The 22,518-nt window shown below is 39.9% G+C and overlaps 1 protein-coding gene across 2 annotated transcripts; it reads left to right on the forward strand.

The window, feature by feature from the left end:
* The first annotated feature begins 1,532 nt into the window (after positions 1–1,532).
* slc35f4 (solute carrier family 35 member F4) lies at positions 1,533–22,030 on the forward strand. 2 transcript variants are annotated; one of them, XM_086152466.1, is made up of 7 exons: positions 1,533–1,895; positions 17,120–17,420; positions 17,921–18,140; positions 18,226–18,351; positions 18,440–18,632; positions 19,921–20,010; positions 20,558–22,030. In XM_086152466.1, exons 1-7 carry the CDS (start codon positions 1,673–1,675, stop codon positions 20,797–20,799), a joined length of 1,395 nt encoding a protein of 464 aa, XP_086008592.1. In that variant the 5' UTR covers positions 1,533–1,672; the 3' UTR covers positions 20,800–22,030. The 2 variants fall into 2 exon arrangements, with proteins under 2 accessions (XP_086008592.1, XP_086008680.1); XM_086152554.1 differs by having other exon boundaries at positions 20,699–22,030.
* Positions 22,031–22,518: the final 488 nt, after the last annotated feature.

Consider the following 22,518-nt stretch of genomic DNA (forward strand, 5'->3'; position numbering starts at 1 on the left):
TTTGTCCTTTATTAATCCCATAGGGGAAATTCGCTCTCTGCAATTATCCCATCACGGATGAGCCATGAGCAGCAAGCTGCTGTCCACCAGCGGAGCAGTTAGGGATTCAGCGTCTTGCTCAACAACACTTTGACACACCAGGAAGAGAAAAGAATCGAAAATCGGTTCCAAAGACAAGTGCTCTACCATCTGCGCCTCTCCACCTATATGTAAAAAAAAAAGCCCGTTCAGTCTCTATATGCACAAATGCATACCAATTGGTAAAGCAGTTCCTGTGAGTGCAGTTCAATGTGATGAAAATATATGCAAAGATCTTACAGCTGTTTAACTGGCTTGCAATCCAGCTATAATGATTATCGAATTGATGTGAGAAGGTTCCTCTTCATTTGGTTGTACACATAGGCTTTATGACAAGGAAATTGGAAATAAAAATGATTAGCTTCAAAATGTGGTGCAATAAAGTCCACAGTTAATGATAATGAATTAAGTCATTGCTGGAGAGAAAGAGATGTACGCGATTGTAAAGCAGCAAATCCTCAGCTTCATATGGGAACCTGAAGCTTCACTAAAACTATAATGAATATAAAAAAAAAATAAACGATTGCCAAATCTCATAGTGGCAACTGGACTTATTCCTCTTGAAGATGTGTCATCTGTCATCTAAGCTGCTCAGTTTCCATGTTAAGATTTGACACCAACTGACCACGACCTGGATGATTGGGAACCTTTACAGACACAATATTTATAAATACAAAAGCAGAAATTTAGAAATGACTGTTTTTCAGCTGATGTTTTTCCAGAAGATACAGTTTGCAGCTCATCTGATGAGTTGAAATTCATTTCCTTTATCACGGTTGTGCTCTTCCATGATTGCCTCGCAGAATGCCTCGCTCGATATTGGAATCAAATCGCAAGTAAATCTTCAGGTTAATCAAGGCAATGTATTGATTCATTTTTGGTCGATGAAGAAAGAAACGATGCGGAGGGAACACGTTGATGGCGGAATTTTGTTGGCTTGCGAAATCCTCCATGTCAACGTTAATCGTGAAATATGAAGCAAATGAAAAGGATGTTTTGGAAGCTTCCGGAGTAGCTGCAACTGCAAAAAGACGAGTAACAGGGGAATGAAAAATCAAAGCACATCCTATCCGCTTTGAATTTTGAAGGGGGGGAAGTAAATATGATCTGAAAAGCTTTTTCTGGTGAGAGATATTAATACAGGTAATCTGATATGATGACCTTGTGAATCATCTGGAGGTCATGCATGGCTGCAAGTCTTCAGGCAGTACTGCTTTTCCTCAACAACTTTACAAGTGAATGACATATAATAATAATATTTGAATTTAAAAAAAAATAAAAATTGCATTTGTAGGACTCTTGGCTGATGGTGGTTCGGATCGAGGCGTGTCCGTTGCTGAAGATGAACGCAGCCCTCTGCGGTTCACAGCCAAGGATTTCCTCGAATTCAATGCAAAGCATTGGACAGTAGCGACACGCCCTCTAGTGTTTCATGCCCGCCAAACCGCTGGAGTTTGATAACCTTGCTTTGCGACCGGGAGCGTCACTGGAGGAATGTGGCTGTGGATCCCTCGGACGGCAAATTGTTGATGCGGGTCTCTTGCGTGGTTTTCGGGGTTCATCGCGTGATCTCTTTCCACTCGGATTTACAACGATGAGCGCTGAGATTATGTTGGAGAGTGGAGAGCAGCCTTGCATCCGACTGGAGCCCCTCAAGAACACACACTTGCCGGGTAAAGGGACGCCGACCGGCGGCGGTCGCGCTGCCTTCACGGACAGCAGCCAAGTGACAGCTAACGGACTGCACGACATCGAGGACCGGATTTTGAGAATCACCGGCTACTATGGCTACAACCCGGGATACTCCAGTCATAGAAGTAAGTGAGGGGATCTGCAGCGTCTCACTGAAATGTAGTTTACGATCAAGTCACAGAATATGGGATGTGGATGCGGCTACTTTTGAAAGTGAAGCTCCCAAGCTGAAAGCAGGGAGGGGGTCCATCTGCGAAGACGTGATATGAGACACGCCGTGAGAGGGGGGCGGGGTTGGGGGCAAGGCCGTGCAAACAAATGCAACAAATGCAAATGCAAAACGCCTATGTAGTTCCATGATCAGAGTCAAAGTTATTAAGTTATTGATACAAACAAACTCTTAATTTATGACCCCTGCAAACACTCGATCAGACCCGTCCTACAGGTTCCTAATATTTTTTGTTTCCTCCATTAGCGAGGTGTATAGTGATTTGTTTTTTTTTTTTTTTTCTATATTGCATGTGTGCGTACGCCTGGATGTCTCTTATCACAAGGAACCTGTGTCATGGCGATATTCAAACATCTGTAATGTGTTATTTATCTGTTGATAGGTTGAGCAACAGTGAGGAATTTGTCGACACACACATACACATATACATACACATACACATACACATACACATATAGACAGACACATATGCATACACACATACACATACACACACACACATACACATACACATACACATACACGTACGCATACACATACAGACAGACACATACACACACACATACACATACACACACATACATGTACGCATAAACATACACACAGATACATACACATACACACATACACACATACACACATACACACATACACATACACACTCACATACACACAAACCTGCACATACACACACACAGACAATGCACATGTTTGAAGATGCAAGCTGATGATGCACTTTGTTAATGGATGATCTTGAGGAAATATCACACTTCACCCTCTCATTCCCACTCCAGTGGAAGAGTTGAGAACCACTGCTATCAACATGCAAGGCAGTTCAGTATTACAAGGGGCCTGTCAGCTACGTGTGAGCCCCTTGTGATTCAGAGGCAGATTCGCTAAACCACAAATGAATTGGACTTGTCACGCAACCCCCCCGCCCGCCCCACACACACAGTCTCCCTCTGGCTGTTACATAAAAACTCAGCTGCAAATTCATGACTTAAAACATCTATAACAGATGTACTCTAAGTGTTGCTTTCAGATATGGAACAACTGAGGAAACCTGGCAATACCCATCACCATTGCTGAGTAACAAGCACTTTTTGAATCGCGAAGGACGCTTGAGTGAGCAGATTCCATCACAAACAGCTCCAGCTGAGGCCGTTTTAAAGGACCTCTCTGGAACTTTAGAGGTAGAGAAAAAAATCAGATGAGCCTGTTTATCATCAGATGTGACCTGTTTACCATGAGTGTGAGTTTCAGTTGATTTACCATAAATGCAAGCACACATTTGAATTTGTGGACATATCTTATCCATCAAGACCCTGTGGTTCAAACTAAAAACAACTTTAACATTTGTAGGAACCCAACACAATAAACTGATGACGTGAGTCTCAGCTGGGTCTTACAGCTTTCCTGACTTCTGCATGATGTCAGACAAGTGAAGGACACTGACTGGCTCAAAAAAAGATCTTTTAACATAAACTTACATCACTGAGAGCCACAATCTCTCCAAAATGACCGATTCAGCAAATCAATATCCAATCAGCAAATCAATATCCAATCAGTTTTGGTTGGTTACACTTAAAGTCAAACGCCTAAAAGGTTACACTTTTGGAAGATTGTACCAGCATGTCATACAGCTTTGATAGAAGCCGATAGACCAGGGATGGACATCCAGTTCTCAAAAAGGAAATTCTCCATTAATTTAGTGCATTAACATTTTATGATGTGCTTTGCTTTTTATGCCCAAAATCAAGGCAACTGGAGATAAGATTGATCATGAACATAAAATACTTGATTCAGGGCAAAAGGAAAGCTGAAACACACCAAATTTTTAAGACAGTGACATTACTATTTTAAGAGTAAGGAAACTACATCTGCAAATCACTGGTTTAATTACCAGGAGCAACATTTTTTTTTTTTTTTGTTGAATTACATTTCCCCCCAAAAAATCAAGGAATTCACATTGTAACCCAGATTATCTAGTCCTTCGAGCTAACGTTTGCTGGAAACCAGTTTAAGAGTTTCACACAAAAACGGTTTAACAGTTTCACAGTTTCACACAAGGACTGTGGGTCATATTGTGATTTCATTCTTTCAGTCATATAAAGAGAAATCCCCATTCTTCAAATAAATGTGATTTTCAACAGGTCATCTATTTTATATTTTACCACCCAAAATGACGTACTGTATTGTATATTTTTAATTTTTTTATATTTATGCTATTATGTTTCTGGAGACTGATGAAACAGTAATAATTTAAACAGTGACAGAACATTGACAAAGAAACACCATTTGCATATGAGTGTCTAGTCTGTTGAATGACAAGTTATAGAGTGTGTTTATCATCAGTATTGTTCCCTACATACAGGACTGCATCAGCATCATTTTGTTGCCCACCTGCTAAGAATAAGTGAGAGAAATGAATGCTCAGATTCCATTTCCGCTGTCACTGCAGGTCTAAGGCGCAGGTGTGGATTGGAATAGCGATTGTGTCAGGCTCATAAAAGTCAGCATGCCCGCAAGCTCGAAGCCGGGCCTGAGAGATTTGTCATTCATCTGATGAAATACACTGTCTGCAAAGCGAATGGGGGATTTCTTCACTAATTCATTGGCCAATTTTTGAATATGACAGCATTCATGGAAGGTGTGCCTCAGTGCAAAAAACTTCACAATTTTTCTGTCTTGTACAACCCTTAAATATTCTGATGTTGGTGCTGTGAGAAAAGCAGTTTGAATTTGACAGAGTTAACTCATATGTTTACCTGTCAATGACATGAACAACCTACTATTGTTCAAGCTTAGTTTTTGCACCAAAAAAAAACTTTTGAGTTGACTGGTGTTATTTTCCATAACGGGCAAGGGGGTAAGATCATGCAAATAGAACAGTTGGCTTACCATGTCAAGCCTATGGGAAAATTATATATTTAGTAAGATTCTGCTGCCAGTTTGCTATTATTGCCAATTGCCATCTGTGTAGACGATGCCTCTTGGGCATAATATGTACTACATATGGTTCAAGGTCTCAAATAAAACACACAGTGACATGGTGAAGTACTGCAGAATGGATAATTATGTTTTGCACTGGCAAAGAATGACTGTAAAACTTTAATATAGCATTACGCAAGTGTGGTCCTTTGGCCATACTGTATGCAACATGGTCGATGGCACATATACAAAAATTTAACTATAGGAAAATTGAAATGACAAAGAAAGTGGAGACTTTCTTTGTCATTTCAACCCCGCAATAAGTCCTTCAGCTTCCGAGCACGTGGGAGAAGTTTGCGGTTTAATTTGGATGAATTTGCTCAGGCCATCAGGGGGAGAGCAGTGGATACTACACTGTGGATTTCTATTCAAATAAGCAAGAAAAGGAAAGAAAATACACTATATATATCGCAATTTTATTTTTAAATGTGAGGTGCTAGCAGCTGTATCACGCCACAGGTGTATTGGCGTCTCACCACCAGCAAACACTGGACACAACCTTAGAAATGCAACAGAAAGAACCCAGATGTCCAGTAGCCATCAATCCAAACACATGTCTAAAATGTGTATATTTCACACCACTTGCAACAGCTCCTCAGTGACAAGTAATCATCTTAATTGTGAGGACATGAGGCCTCTAAGCCTGATGTGTTTGTAGTATACATTCGGAAAAATTTGATATTGATAACTTGTTATAAGGGTGTCATTAATTGTACAGTTCCTCATCAATGTGAATTCCAGTTGCATGACATGCACTCTAAACGAATATTATGAATGCTCTGCTTGCATCTTATTTTGGGAGACAATTCTGTCACCAGAGGTTCAGTAATGAATATTCATATTGCATTTACTGTAATCCATTTTAAATTCAACTCACTGGACCTTTAAATCAAACAAACAGGCAAACAAAGGGCTGCATATTCTTATGGCAGCTGCAAGGCTCATGTTGCAGCAGGCGACAATAGCAGCCCATAAATGTCACTTCAACACCCAACAGGAAAACCATTACATTAATTTGTTGTGTATCTGGCTTTAAGTTTCTGATCTTTAAAAAAAGCCAAACATGTGGTGCCAGTGCTTTCCACACAGAGTTAACACATCATGCAGCAGAAGTGACTAGTGCTTAGCGTTGTCACTGTTTATTGTTAATGCCTGGCATCACTGCTGGAAACCATCCCATACAGAGAGAATAATCTGAAGTATCCTTTCACTATTAGCGGACCTCAGTCTACAAGGAACATCTATTAAATTACAGAAATGATTCTTATTGCAATCACTCTTTTATTACAATGTAATCCATTTAGCATCTGTACAAAGTTTCAGCTGCAGTTGATTTTTTATCTTTCTTCAACACACAACTCCTCAAGCATTCAGTACGTTCATGCACGCCCAACTATCCCATTTCCATGCCTTCTCACTCAGAGCTATTTATAACTTGTCCAGAGTCAAATGCAATATGAGTTTTGCCTGAACAACTCCCGGAGTGCTGTTCGACTGAAGTCCTCCTTGGGATCAGCAAAAACACCCGCCGTGTAATGGGCATATTATTTCTCCGTGGGAATCACAGAACTGCTGACCTGTGCTCGAGGCACTGTGGAAACATCCATATACTGTAGTAAGTACAACATATGTGTGTCACGTGGAAATATTGTCCCTCCCCGGAAAATCGGCCCAAAGCTGTGGGGAATCTTCTGTGAACCAAAAGTAATATTGGTCGATTCAAGAGTACAATAAATGCAAAGTTTAAATGGCTGGTCCTCTGGATGATTTCTCTTGTTAGCTGTCAAACAGTGCCCTCGTGGGGTCTGTAAATGCAACATCAATCATGAACTGGCCCTCATCATCCTCTGCTAAAAATACAAGACGGTGAACGTCGCTGTGTACTGTTCCAATTACTTTCCATTTAAAAATTAATGAAAGCTTTAGCACCACGCTTCCTCACACTGACACAAAAGTAGTTTGTCGACTGCTGCTCATTCAAGTGCTGTGCTCAATAAAAGTGATTCATTTCAGCTATAAATTCAACTTAATTTAAAATCTTCCATCGTTAGTTCAACTCTGGTTAGACTTTGATATGTGCATGGTTCTGATCTTTGTTGTCACACAAACAGGATGTTTTTTTTACTTATTACTTTTTCTCATAATGTGGAATCTCAGGTTAAGTATATGGACAGCGCTGAGATCTGAAAAGCATCAAACATAAGAGGTTGTCTTCATATTCAGTGTTGTATGATCAAGGTATTAGATGTTTACAGTGTGGTATGAAAATTGTCAACATTTTAAACCATCATAAAAATAGGGGAGTAATACCTCAAAATAGACTCAATATTGCAACACTATTTTCATAGTTTTAAATCACAATATGGAATGGCCATTGTGTATTTTCAAGCTTAGTTTTTTGGTCATTTAATTACTTTATTAATAATTGGAGGTTTGTTGAAGAATATCTCCCATTAATTGACAATAAAAACTGAACCTTTGAAGGTAACAAACTAGGGCTATGTTTTCCTTGTCTATGGATTAAATGGAAACATTAATCCCATTTATCGCTGTTGTTATAGGTTTTTCATTACTTAGTGATAGTCAATAGAAAGCGTTCGACTCTTGGTCTTGTATGGTTGCCACTAGGTGTCCTCATCTTCCACTGTGTCCCCCTGCATTCAGTTGAGTTGATAGTTTGAAATCTATTAATAGGAGACATATCTAGCAGTCAGAGCTACGTAGTCCTTGATACAGCAGAGATATGTTTAGGTAGATCTCACTCTCATCCCTTCTCTCCGGTCCTAGCCCTTGTTGAGATTTGATGAGTCACAGAAAGGTGAAGAAGACAAAGAGCCTCATATAACAGAGGCGTGTTACTAGATCTAAATGACAAAAGAACCTGGATGGGTTTCGTGCGTCAGTGCAAGGAGGTACAGCTGTTGCTAAGGAGGAAAATGGGAAGGATGCTTTGCCATTCTATGCTTTGATCTTTAATGCAACTGTAACTGATATACACACGCTGTGTGCGTGTGTGTGTGTGTGTGTGTGTGTGTGTGTGTGTGTGTGTGAGACTAACTGAGTTTTTTTCACAAAACTGATAATTTTGGAGGATGTAGGATTCTATTTACTTTTATTGGTCCAAAAAAAATGGAAGAACAAGAAAACTGAATGGCCAAAGTATGAGAGAAACAAATCTGTACAACCAACCGTGAAAGATATTGGGCTTGTGTTTTATGAGAAAAAAAAAACAACAAAAAAAAAAAATAGAGAAATAGCCAAAAGCCATCTTTTGCTAAGTTTCAATCCATAGACTAATATTTGATATTCAGCTGAGGTCTCTTGTCATACTTTTTCTCCTGGTGTTTCTCCTAATCTGAAAGTGATTACCATCCTGGGCTTTGCTGACTAGATCATTTTTCATGTTCCTCCCCGTCTGGCTTTTGGCTCCAGTCATCAGCAGGTCTATTTTTAAGTGAAACTCCCCTTACACTCAGAGGATCAATACACCCAGTTCATTCCCTGCTTACACAAAACTGTAGCTTCAGTCAAGCTTACACAACACATTCTGTGAATACATACTCAGAGGCAGCTATAAGTCAAGTGATCCACATCATGGATGTGATATGTACATATTTCAAATAATTCAGGGTACTGATTCATCCTGGCACAGCTATAGAAACATATTTGCAAATACAGAGTGGCCCTGCTGCAGATACAAAACAATTATATACAATATACACATCTATAAGTATAAAGAATTATTTTGTGTGAGTTTAAATGTGAAAAAAAAATCTGTTTGAGATATTATTGCTTTTTGCATCATTTTTGCATCATGTTCATGATATGTACTGATTATCCTGACACACTGATAAAAGAAAAAAAAAAGGATTCATCAGAATTTAGGAAAACAAACCTGCAGCATCAGATGATCGGACCATCTAGCACAATGTGAGCCAGTGAGCTGCGTTCTGAATGCAGCACTGGATTGTGGGACAGATTGGCAACAAGCTGCAGGTGGTCTGGAAGCAGTGGTCCAGGTAAACTAGGAGGTTCCACCCAGCAGTGACAATGTATGACAAGCTGAGAACAGTGCGAATATTTCAGAATGCCCCAACAGGTTACTATGAAAGGGCATACTCTGATGCTGTAATGATGCAGTCAGTGAAGAGGTTTGATTTCATCTTAAAAGTGACCCCAAAGATAACTGTGTGTCTTCTTTCTATACCCGTTCAGCTTGGGAAATATAAAGTGAAATCTTTGCCTCAGTCTTTATTTCAGTGCCAGAAACTTGGCTGGTGAATATTGGGGAGCAACAGGATGAGATGAGGCTTTCATTGTACTAGCGATATCATGACAGAGATTCTGGGGCAATTTTTTTGAATTCGTCTTGGTCGCTTATCTTGTGTATTTGAACAAAGGGGTTAGAGGGTAAGCACAGCATTGGTTTTCCTTGATCATAGATTTAATGAAGATCATGCACAAAGGATTGAAAGCCTTCTGTTTCTATCTGATCAGACCAAGAGGGCATTTACATAAAGGTAAGAGCATTACTTTTACCCATTTTATCTTAAGTTAAAAAGTTCACATCTCAGAAAGTATGACCAGAGAGTATTCACTATGATTCGAATTGCTCACACGGCTGACATTTACACTCCCTGCAACTTGGAGGCTTTCCATTGTATTTTTGTATGAAGTTTGGCAGATCATTGAGCGTGGAAAGGAGAGACATCCATCATCTATCGCTTATCCAGTACTTAGGGATGCGGGGGATCCCAGCCGTCATTGGGCTAGAGGCGGGGTACACGCTGGACTGGTCACCAGTCAATCCCAGGCCAACATACAGACAAACAGCCATTGACTCTGTCACATCTGGGCAATTCCTTCAATATGTTCCAATTGACCTCCTGCATGTTTTTGGATTGTGGGATGAAAACCAGAGGAAACACATGCTGACCCATGGGAGGCATGCAAACTCCACACAGAAAGCCCCCCTCCCGAACCAGCATCCTTCAAACTGTGAGACAGCGGCACTAACCACTGTGCCAGGCCAAAGGAAATCTTGATTTATAGGACAGGATCCATGTTTGGAAAAACAAGCTTTCTGTGATTGAGACAATCAAAACCACATTTGTGAATGCAAATATAGAGCCATCTCACTGGCATTAATACTGAAAAAGGGAGAGAAACGTTATGTCTCCATTACATTCCGTGACACTGTCCACTTCGTGGTTGAGTTGCTGTTCTTTACACTTCCATGTTCTTATGATACAGCCGACAGTCGACTGGAACGTTTAGGAGTGAGGACATTTCATGACTGGATTTGTTGCAAAGGTGATATTTTATCACAGCTCCACACTGGAATTCAATGAGCTCCTTAGAGTGACCCATTGTTTCACAAATGTTTGTAAAACCAGTTTGCGTGCCAAGGTGCTTGGTTTTATAGACCTGTGGCCATGGAAGCGATTGGAACACCTAATTCTAATTATTTGGATTGGTGAGCAAATAGTTTTGGCCATATAGTATAAATACAGTAGCTGCATGAAAATAAAAAAAACATGGTTAACTCATAGCTGACTTAAGAAAAAAAAGATCCACCCCCGGGCTATTTTAATGTGTACCGGTAATATGATATTGAAATTTCAAAGAAGACTTCAAAAGCTCATTCAGAAGTAACTTGAAGCTGTTATCTGAAACCATCTGTTTACAACCCATTTACGAACACATTCATAGTTGGCATCCTGTATAGTAGATGGTCAGCCTGCTGCCTGAGCCGTGCTACTCCTATTAAGAGTTTTGCATAATCATCTCAATAATCATGTTAACATTTCACTTAAGTTCATCAGAAATTGCATTGACTGCCTGGCTTACCATCAGTTGGCTTTGAATAGTCAATGTTTAAATTGAAATTCCTTCTGTACTAATATATTCTATTTCTGTACCAATATTTCATGTGAATTCTAATCAACCAACAGTCCGATAATTACATCATTTGAACAAAAAAAAAAACAGTTATCTTTAGCCAATGTAGCAGCATTGCAAATTTGAACAAGGGTTCTGAAATTTCAATTCATTTTTAAGACATTTTAATCATAATACCGTATGTAAAATAAGACATAGAAGTCTTGGGCTGCATTGCGGTTTGACCCCATGGGGCCATCCCAGGTTGCTGCAGAAATTAAAACCAATAGGAAATACTCATCACGCATTGTTGCATGTTGTTATGATTTTTGATTGGCACTTAGTTTGTACTGAAAAGAAAATTATGTTTTTCCACATCTTTTGTAGTGGAAAACAACATTTCTTTAAAAACCACGACTGTTTGTTTAGATTTTCGTTGCAAACAATGTAACTTTTGGCTTTTAGTGGATTAAGTCAGTGATTTAAAGTGTCAAATGAAGTGAAATCTTTTCACGTATTATGATAATATTTTCATTATGCATATTACATAGTAAAGTAACCAATGTACTTTCAGCACTTCTGTGTTAAAGCGCTTGTTTGTACAGATGCCTTTGCTCAAGTGTTTAGCACCATACTCTTCTAGAATAATGCTTTACTGTATACACACAGTTTTTTACACACACACACACACACACACACACACACACACACACACACACACACACACACACACACACACACATATATAAAGCTCCCTCCAGGATTTTAATCCATGACAGCGTAGTGCGTTACTAATGGTTTTCTTTGACACTGTGGCCCCAGCTCTCGTCAGGTCATTGACCAGACATGTAGTTCTCGGCTGATCCCTCACCTGCCTAATGATCATTGATGCCCCGCAAGGTGAGATCTTGCATGGAGCCCCAGACCGAGGGAGATTGACCGTTATCTTGAACTTCCTCCATTTTGTGATAATTGTGCCTACAGCTGTTGCCTTCTTACCGAATCCTTGCCTATTGTCCCATAGCCCATCCCAGCCTTGTGCACATCTACATTTTTATCCCTGATGTCCTCACACAGCTCTCTGGTCTTGGCCATTATGGAGAGGTTTGAGTTTGTTTGATTGAGTGTGTGGACAGGTATCTTTTATACTGGGAACGAGTTCAAACTGGTGCAGTTAATACAAGTAGTAAGTGGAGAACAGGAGAGCTTCTTGTAGAAGAAGTAATAGGTCTGTTAGAGCCACAATTCTTACTGGATGGTAGGTGATCAAATACTTATGCAATAAAATGCAAAAATTAATTACTTAAAAATCATGCAATGTGTTTTTCTAGATTCTTGTTTTAGATTCCATCACTCATAGTTGAAGAGTACTTATGATAGAAATTACAGACCTCAACAGGCTTTGCAAGTGGGAAAAGCTGACAAATTAGCAGTGAATCAAATACTTGTTCTCCCCACTACATATATGTATATATTTGTATCATATTTCATTCATGTATTTATTTATTTATTTATTTATTTATTTATTGCTTTTAAAAAATAAAAATGATTTAATGGGTTCACGCCTTATCAAACTTGTAGTAACTTAACACTGAGGTTGATTAGTTCATATATTATTCATTATTTAAATTACTGTGTTTACCACGATTGCTGAGTCTGATGTGAAATGATATTCATGGTTCTCAGGTTCCAGAACACTTATCATTTGTTCAGATCTGGACCGAGTGAATGAGAGGCGTAGTATCATCCTGATACCTACCTTTTTGAGAGGTTCTTTTTTTATTACTGCCCCCTTTTGTGCATGCCAACTTTGGAAGATGTAAATATAGTGTGGGCAGTACACTGCACTGGAGGACCTGTAGATGTGATGCACCGGAGAGAGGACCATGTGGGTGCAGGGGCCAGCACATCTCTGTGCTGAGTGCGGAGTGGATGGTGGAATCCGCCCTAACATATGATATTTTTGTCTTTATCACAACTCATTTGGTTGAAGGCAGCACATTGGTGCCCTTTAATTTATATGATTCTCAAAGAGCTGTGATGAGCTGGAGATGTGCCCGGAAAAAAAGAATGTTGGTGGACGACAGAAGACAAGAGGATATTTCTAAGGGGCAGCAAGGACTGGAGTGAGCATCCTGTTCAGGTAAAAGTGGAAGGGGAGAAAGGAGGACAGAGGGAAGGAGGGGACAGTAGCTAGCGCAGCATAATTAGCCCTGGCTGCTTGGTTACCTTCCAAACAAAGCTGCTGATTTGTGGAGAAAAAAGAAGAGGAGGGGAAAGGCGAGTTAGAGAGGAACGAGCGGAGGATAGCAAGAGATGAGGGGAATGATTGCACCATGCCACACACACTTGAAGCTCAGTCTCCCTTGGAGACAGTGGCTTTGCTGGATCACGGCATGACAGTGCAACAGTAGGGTCTCCACCGCACTTCCACTGAGCTATCTCCGTTCAGCTGTGCCACGATCCAGACAGACAGAGAGGGAGAAGGAAAGATTAAGTGCCAGCAGTGTGAGAGTGCTGGCCTGGAGTGGAACACAGAGTCAGGACTTGAATGTTGCAAAGACAGAATAGTTGACAAAGATTTAAGAGGAAGGGGTAGGGAAAAGAAGAAGAAGAAGAAGCGGAGGAGTCAGGATGCTTGGATCTGGCACGAGAAACTGCTGAGCGTGCAGCAGCTTGGGTGCGCACTCTGAACGCACACATACACACGTATACATACACTTCCCAGGGAAGGACAGTGTCTTGTGGCTCCACTGGAGGATGAAGAAGCACTCAGCCCGAGTGGCTCCTCTCAGCTCCTACAGCACTCAGGTCCTGACCTGCCCCAACTCTGAAGGTAAATTCACCAAGCCAGAAAAAGGACTGAGCTGCCATTTATTGGACACAGTTTATACTTAATGTGTTTACTATTGCATCTGCTCTATTTTGATGGGTATTTCTTATAAAATGGCTTTACAATTTGAATGCGATCTCTCAGCACGTATCAGTTAAAAAAACCTGGCGGTTCCCTTAAAGCAATGTACACATGGGGTGCCAGGAGGTGTGCTTCAGTTAGACCTGTTTGTATTGTTTTGACATTGAATTTGTTGAAATATCAAATAATATGACAACATCAAACTGATGATGTTAAACAAATGTTAAACATTTGTGTCAGAGATTGCAGATTGCAAAAAGATACTTTTAATCCCCTTTTCCAAGGTAGAATCATCACCACGCTACATCTTCTGACCTAATTTAGATAAAGACTCAAAGCTGTTTAACCTGTATTGAGCCTGGGCAAACACTGCAGACCTGACTTTGACCTTCACTTCGGATTCAGCAGGGGTCCATCCATCAATGTCGCTGGCATGCGGTGTCACGGGTGCAATAAAAAACAGGCTTGATTTAAATGTGAGGTTCCAGCAGCAGATTGCGTCATACACAGAGTGTACATACACAGTTTGTAGTGCAAAGATGTAATGGGCAAATTACTATGAAACTAATGCTTGAAGCTTCTGGTTCATACTTAGCAACTGATTTTGGTTTTGAGAGGATACAATCCTAAAATGCAATTCTTTGCTGCCAATTAGTGCATAAATAGGAGGATACAGAGAGTAGGGTTAGATGGAGAAGGTTGATTCACTGTGGCGATCCCTGAAGGGGAAAGCCGAAAGGAGAAGACGAAAAAGGATGTACAATTTACAAAACAACTTTTTCACTATCACCCTCTTCAGAAAAACTACGACATCTGAAACCTCTAGCAATGAAGAAACTTTTGCTCAATACGTGAAAGCAGCATTTTTCTGCTTTAATGCAGCATCTAATTTTTTTTCTTTACAATTTACTGTCATGGGGTTAATACACCAGAGTATTGTTTCCTTCACATTTTTGTAGAAGCAATATTATTCAGCAGAAATACAGTCAGTGATGAGAATAAACTTTTGGCCCAGAGAGGCACTTCCTGAGGCAAGGGAATAGCAGAGTTACTGTGTCTTGGCACCAGATCAACCTGTAGTGGTTTTTACCTCAGGACAGAAGAGCTTGTGTCCAACACAGCTCTAGATTTTAACAGTGCAAGGTAACACAATCCATTTTTCTTGTCAGACAAGTACAAGCACACTTTCATTAAAAAAATGAATGAATGAATAAATAAATAGAAATATGTATACATAGAAAATAATGCACTCAAAAATGCCCCTGTCTTCTCCATGGAACCATATAATGATCATGATTCATATGAAATGCATTAACTGAGAATTCCATACTTCTCTGTGGACATTAGCTATGTGTTAGGATATGACCAGGCTCTTTGACCATGAACATGGCTCTTTGGATTCTTTCAGAATACTGCAGAAGAGTTTATGACAGAATGTAACTCTTGTCAAAAACCTGCAGTGACACCTCAAAAAGGAAAACTTGTCATTTTCTGAGATAAATTGTAAAGGTATGTTAAAGTGTTTTGTAAGAGAGATGTATTTCTCTTTTCTCACAGTTTTGCAAGACACAGCAGAGACTTAAAAGAAAATGATTTATGGTTAATTCACAGAACTCTGCACCATAAATCTCTTTAAGGGCTTTACGGTACTTTGTCATAACTGGGTCTGTGGTCTCTGTTCGTATCAGTAACACAATACTGCACTCCCATCCCGAATATTTCCATTTTACGATATTCAATATTTCTACTAGACTGTGAGTCATCATTTTCTGTAACCAACAAATGCCTTTCTCTTAAGTTTTTTTAGACTTCCTTACCAATCCTGTAGAAATGAAGCATGGAGACACGTGCAGAATGACCAACAAAAACATGTATGAAAGAGTTGAGGGAAATGTCATCTATAGAGCAACAACCAACCTATTTTCAATCACAAAAAACACTGGAATGTAAACATTATTATGATCTCAAAACACTCGCGCGTCTCACATCTTGTGAATCTTGTGTGTGGCAAAAAATTGGTCCTCACCCCCAGTAAGTTCCAAAGGAAAAACTTTGCAAAAAAAAATAGTACTGAAGTAATACAAACAATAGGTTTATATGTATGTGAGTGTGAGTTAGGATGCTGTGATTGTCTTGTGCATTCATTGATTTTGTTTAATTTCACCACATTCATCTGTAACAAGAAAATCTAAAGACATGAAACTTTTTTTTTTAAACAAGAGGTTGATAAAAGGAAGACAAAAACATTTCATTGTCATTGTCTATGATCATTGTCACACTTATTGCCATTATTGCATTATTGTCACACTTGTGTTATTCTAGCCCCTGTAAACGTATCTTTGCCTTAAGCTTCAGGCTTGGCAAAATGTTACCTACACTCCTACTCATTTGATAGCATCAATAATAATATTATCATACCAGTTGCACAAATTTAATGCCATTTTCATGAGTGCAGTTTGAACTCAATTGATAATCTGTTTGATCCTTCAGTAGATAAATTCATACTTTGCAAACACAACAATGACTCCCCTGCCCCTTTAAATGTTCTTTTCTGGTCAAGGGAAAATACTATCACTTGAAGTATAAGCTGCACGCAGTTGCATGTCTGAAGAGTCTGCAGCCATGGTGGACATGGCACAGCTTCACTTGCTGAGCCAGCAAAGAGAGTACAAGCAGCATGTGTCATCTTTTCCTCTTGTGCTGGTGTAAATTGATCACACTGCTGAAAGGAAAAGGGGGGATCTAAGCCCCCCCCCCCCCAGAGCATTTATATCTATCGAACTATCTAACTCGCTATTTATCTGTCGTCCTCCATCCTCCCATCTACCTATATATAAGTATCAGTGTCATTTTGGGGATAATGCAATATTTCTGGTCATAATACTGTATCTTCATCCTGCAATATCCCAGAAGAATCCCAACCATCACTAGATTTGCATATTTAATCAAAACAAAGGCGTGATGAGTGCCAAGGTTGTCATGACTTTCTTGTGGAATGTCATGTGGTTAGGTATACTCTTGCTTTCTGGGCATCCGGTTTCTGTGCACACCTGAATGCAACGGATGCACAGTTAATGCTGCATCTATTTGTGAGATGCACAACCACTATGCTTGCCTAAGGCTTTTTAGAAAAAGCCTTTCCCCATACATAAATGCCTTTACAGCAAGACGGGCCTAACTGTGGGAGTAGAGACTAAAGATCATTGATCGCTGAACTCAGGCCGAGTTTCTGTCAGTGAAAGGAATGGCAAAATGAAAAGAGCATTGAATCGACACCTTTTTCATTTCTGGCTTTTTCTTTCTCACTAGTTTTTTACATTTTCCTGTCACACTAGGAGAGGATGGTACAGAGTCTCATGCTGAGACACTGGGCAGTGAAACCAGCGGAGAGAGTCGGTCCTACCAGACATGCACCAACACAGTCCTGAAGGTGCTGGGAGGCCTGCTGATGGTGCTGTTCGTCTCCTCCTCTTGGGTGGGTACCACTCAGGTGGTCAAGCTGACCTTCCAGTCATTTTCCTGTCCTTTCTTCATCTCCTGGTTCAGCAGCAACTGGAATATCCTCTTCTTTCCCATATATTACTCTGGACACATGGTTGCAACAAGGGAAAAGCAAACACCTATTCAGAAATTCAGGTAAATGTCTAATCTACATATTTTTGGTTCAAGAAGAGGTGGTGAAGATGAAAGAGCTGGAGTTTCTGTCTAAACTTGAATTGACTTGAATGAGGTTTTTTCAGGAGAAAAAAACTGCACCAATTGACCAATTGACCAGAAAATTGCCAGATTTTTTTAATAGATAAATGAAATGTTTTCCATTAGCTTTACCTCTTGTATTGATTCAAAGGATGCAGCATTACTGGAGTCAGTTACAGGGTATGAATTTATACATAGTACATTTAGATTAGTTGTAACAATGTGGTTAGCAGCTTAAATAAACACAAATAAGAAGATAATTGTATTTTGACATTGGTAATATTTGCAAATTTTCCACCCTGTAGTCCATGGAGAGCAAACCCAGTAGAATTACTATCAAGCATGAGCTTTTTCTGCTTTTTACAGTAAAGTTGAACTAACTTTATCTTCAAAAGTGATCATAGAGCCTAACTACTCCATCCACTGTGGTTATCTAACAGGGAATGCAGCAAGTTTTTTGGAGAGGATGGAATGACTCTCAAGCTGTTTGTAAAAAGGACAGCACCTTTCTCAATCCTGTGGACATTGACTAACTACCTGTACCTTTTGGCCTTGAAGAAGTTGACCGCCACTGATGTCTCTGCCCTTTACTGCTGCCACAAGGCCTTTGTCTTTCTTTTGTCCTGGATTGTTCTAAAGGACCGGTTCATGGGAGTTCGGGTCTGTATGATATCACCGTATGATCGTGCAGTATATTGATTTAGTGACATTGTCCTCACTAATAACCTTTGACTTTGTTCTTTAGATTGTGGCTGCCATAATGGCCATCACCGGTATTGTAATGATGGCTTACGCTGATGGTTTTCATGGTGATTCCTTTGTGGGTGTGGCATTGGCCGTGGGCTCAGCTTCAACATCAGCTCTTTATAAGGTTACGCCATCAAGTATATGCAATTTTGCCAGTGAATTGAGTTTACCATGTTTAAAGTGAGTTAAAACATGGTTTCCTTGCCATCCAGGTGCTGTTCAAAATGTTTCTGGGCAGCGCCAACCTTGGAGAGGTGGCACATTTCCTTTCTACGATGGGTTTCTTCAACCTGGTTTTCATCTCCTGTGTGCCCCTCATCCTATACTTCACCAGGGTAGAGCACTGGGGATCCTTCTCTTCTCTGCCCTGGGGATACCTGTGTGGATTGGCAGGGCTGTGGTTGGGTAAGAACCTCTTTACTGTCTTTACTGCCTCTTTCCTGGGAACTGTTGCTGGTTTCATCATCCATGTTGGGAGTAGACAGTCATCTTGACACTTTGCTGGGAAATACACTCCACAAAGTCGTGGTGAAGGTTAAGACAAAGGTGTCAATTGAAGGTACGGTAAGGGTTTGTGATAGACATCAGTTGTTTATAGTTTGGGTTCTCTAACTCTTAAGACCATCATAAAGGAAAACCATGATTAGGAATTGATGTGGAAACCTTTGTGTGTGTGTTTTTTGTGTTCTCCCTTATTTTTTCTGTTCCTATTTTTTCAATCAGAAAATAGACAACTACAAAAAACACTTAGGCTTTTCATACTATCTTACAAAATTATCTTGCAAGTACCATAGATAAGACTGTCAATCTTAGCTTTCACTGGTATACTTGAGTACTCAAATAAGAATTGTCACTTAATTTACAACAAATATTTTAAGAACATCTCTGTTTTAATCCTCCATTAATTGTCAGTACTAATGATGACATGTATAATAATTGCAATAAATATGTTGTGGAAAATAATTGTTCACACCTCACTAGAATAACAAAAATAATGGACAAAAGCGATTTCTTCCTTGGTTATCAAAAAAGTATTCTGATTCTAATTCTGATTCTGAATATCACCGTCATCTATTTCAGAATGTATCATCAACAACACAAATATCAATAGCCATTCACCAGGTCTGAAAGACATGATACATGTATCAATATATTAGTATATTGCAGTGTATTAGAACAATGTCTGGCAGAATGTTGGTTGCACAGACTTAGACCAAATACAGTACACCCCTTATTACAGTCAATAGGTGGTCAGGATCTGGCAGGTTTAGAGATTGAGTTAATTACCATATGCATTTCAGTACCAGCAGTACTTTTAATATGGTGAGGACATGGGATTAAACCACATAACCATAAGCTTATTTTGCCTTATTAAATGAACCAATGAATTTCTGGCTCCCAGATCTTGACTGTAATTTATTGCTGTATTATAAAATAGTCGTATAATATATGGACAAAAAAATATTTTTGATATTTGAGCAGAGAGAAAAAAAACGCTGGCCCAGCTGCAGTTTACAGAGGACTATCATTCATTAGATGCTCATCTTAACTTTGTTTTCTCGTCACTCAAGTTCTTGTTATTGTTATTTCAGTTTTTCTATGTGAAAAAATTGATCCAATAAAGTTCTACTGAACCCTTACTTTCTTAATGAAGTGATTATTACAGATTTCCTCTCCTTCATGTTTTGTATAGTGTTCAACATTTTGGTTCATGTTGGCGTGGTGCTGACCTATCCCATTCTCATTTCCATCGGAACTCTGCTCAGTGTGCCAGGCAATGCAGGTAGGGTTTATTTGAATAATTGCTGTATTAACTCCAGTTTACTGATTATCATTACTTTTATAAGCACTGAATAAATTAATTGTGAAATGAAGGTTACTTGGCCACATTAGCTGTAGTTTTGTATTGAGAGGTCAACACTCATTGCCACAGTGAGAGGCAGATTACCTGACAAGTCCGCCTTCCCTTACCTCGGAAACCCAGTCATCAATGTGCCTCAACAGACCCTGCAACTCTTCTCTCACTGAGGGAGGATCAGGTTGCCAAGGCAACACTAAATGCCTGCAGACCAGTTGTTTTCTTTAACCATGACGCACAGTATGAAGGTCAGTGGGTTACTGCAAACTGTCCCAGGGCTCTGGACGGCAAAGACGTAGAGGATAAAGTGGATCACCTGCGCTGACAATAAGCCGCATTTGTTTCGGTCATCCGCTGCACACGCAGTCTCCTGTGGTTTATCTTACTTTCTGTAATTAATCTCAATTTGTTTTTGTTTTTACCCCATCCTCATCCCCTGTCCTGCTACCCGTCTTTGGTTTCCTTACGAAAGCTGTAGATGTTTTGAAACATGAGGTCATCTTCAGTGTGGTGCGCCTGGCAGCCACCTGCATCATCTGTTTAGGCTTCTTGCTGCTGCTGCTGCCCGAGGAGTGGGACTCAGTAACTCTGCGCTTTCTGGCCACCATTGTAGACAAGAAGTCAGAGGACCACGGGGAGGAGCTCACAGAATCCAGCGTCCATACTCGAAGCCGCAGTCGCGCCAATGGCACTGTCTCCATTCCGTTAGCATGACATCTCCTACGTTCTCCATGAATCCTTGTCTTGTCCATTCCTCCATTCCCTGACACAGGAGGTGACATGGGACAACCAGTTCACATGGAATCTACCAGGAAGACAGGAGTGATTATCTTGGACACAAAAGACAGAACATTACAATGGAGATGCAATGCTGACACCTCAAAAGAAGAGAATATTTATGGATTTGCAAGTACAGCAAACAAGTGTGGAAAGTGTTATTTACTTTCTTGAAATACTCCCCACACTCGGTCCTTCACACGCACCTAAACCAAGAGCTGACTGGCCTCTTACCTGCTCTGTAGACTGTATTCTGTGAATATAAATACCTGCAGGGCCAGTTCTGGCTTATACTTGTATGTACTTATGACATTTATTTAGAGATGAGATCAAAAAGTGTATCAGTTTTAAGTCTTACTGAATAGAATTATATATATCACAGTGCATAATGTACAGACTCTTTTTGATTTTATAATAAAAGACGTCAAAGCCACACTCATGAGAATATATCATCATCTTTACTTATGCAAAAGTAACTAGCAACATATTCAAACATCTTTTTATGGTTGAAAATATTGTTGAGATTTTTGGAATAAAGATTTTTGGGGAGGTCAATACAGTCAAATTAAGTTAATTTGTTTCTATTTAAATGCCTCAAACACACATGCATGATATTTAACATTTTGGACTTCTGGAGTTATGCAGACTTAAAAAAAAAAGGTTAAAAAAATACTCAACACCACATGTTGAACATATGCACGGTTTGGAGTTACAGTACGGAGAAATGTGAAAGTCATAAAGACTCAATGGGAGTCTTGAAAATAATCCCATTTTCTTACATTTTACACAAACAAACAGAAAACCTAAATTGTTTTGCTATCTAAAGTTGTACTTTTTTGACACTGTTGGCTCACAAGGTTATTATGGGACTTCAGTGTCATGGAGACAATTAAACCAGCTGCTCTGTTATGGGTGAATATGCCCAGCAACCTGAAGCACTGTGCATGTTAATGGAGAGGGCTTCCTTTCAAGGGTCTCAAAAAGCGGTTTTCCATGAATACCTCCTAAAGGATGTTTTTGGGGCTCTCTTTTCATAGGAACAGAGGGCCCTGCATTTGCAGGTGAAACTGTTGATACAGCGAGCAAAATCTCAGTGGCAAGCTTTTGTGTTTGGCGTTTTTTTTTGTTTTGTTTTGTTTTAGTTTGTGGTTTTTGTATTAAGGAAGGCAGGGGGCTGCATAAATAAAATGTAATTGTAAATGGCTCATACTTGTCATGGCACTAATTTCATGGGAATGATTGAAGACTTCTTAATGATAAATCATGCTTCTCTATATTCCACTGAGAGGACTTGTTACTGAAATACAATGAAAAAAAGAGAATGAATGTCTCTACTGAACAATCCCGTCGTAACTCAAATACAGATTAACCGAAAATTATTTCTGTTAACTCAGTCTATTTCTGTATTCGACCACCATGTGTTGACCAGAAGGAGTTAAATCCAAGGATCGACCCCCCGCGCGTCCGCGTCAATGAACTAATTCTCACCTTCCCGTTAACTGTGTTACACACTCCGGAAGCAAGGGATGAGTGGGGGGGGCGTCCCAGCGCCGTCACCCATTGGACCACAACGAGACACATGCTGTGACGTAATACCTCTTTATATTCGCGCGTTTCGCCCGGAATCGCCGCTCAAACAGCAGCTCTAGATTGCAC

This window comes from Fistularia commersonii, chromosome 1, assembly GCF_037954325.1.
Source record: "Fistularia commersonii isolate RoL2024-O1a breed Wild chromosome 1, RoL_Fcom_v1.0, whole genome shotgun sequence".
Taxonomy (NCBI): domain Eukaryota; kingdom Metazoa; phylum Chordata; class Actinopteri; order Syngnathiformes; family Fistulariidae; genus Fistularia; species Fistularia commersonii.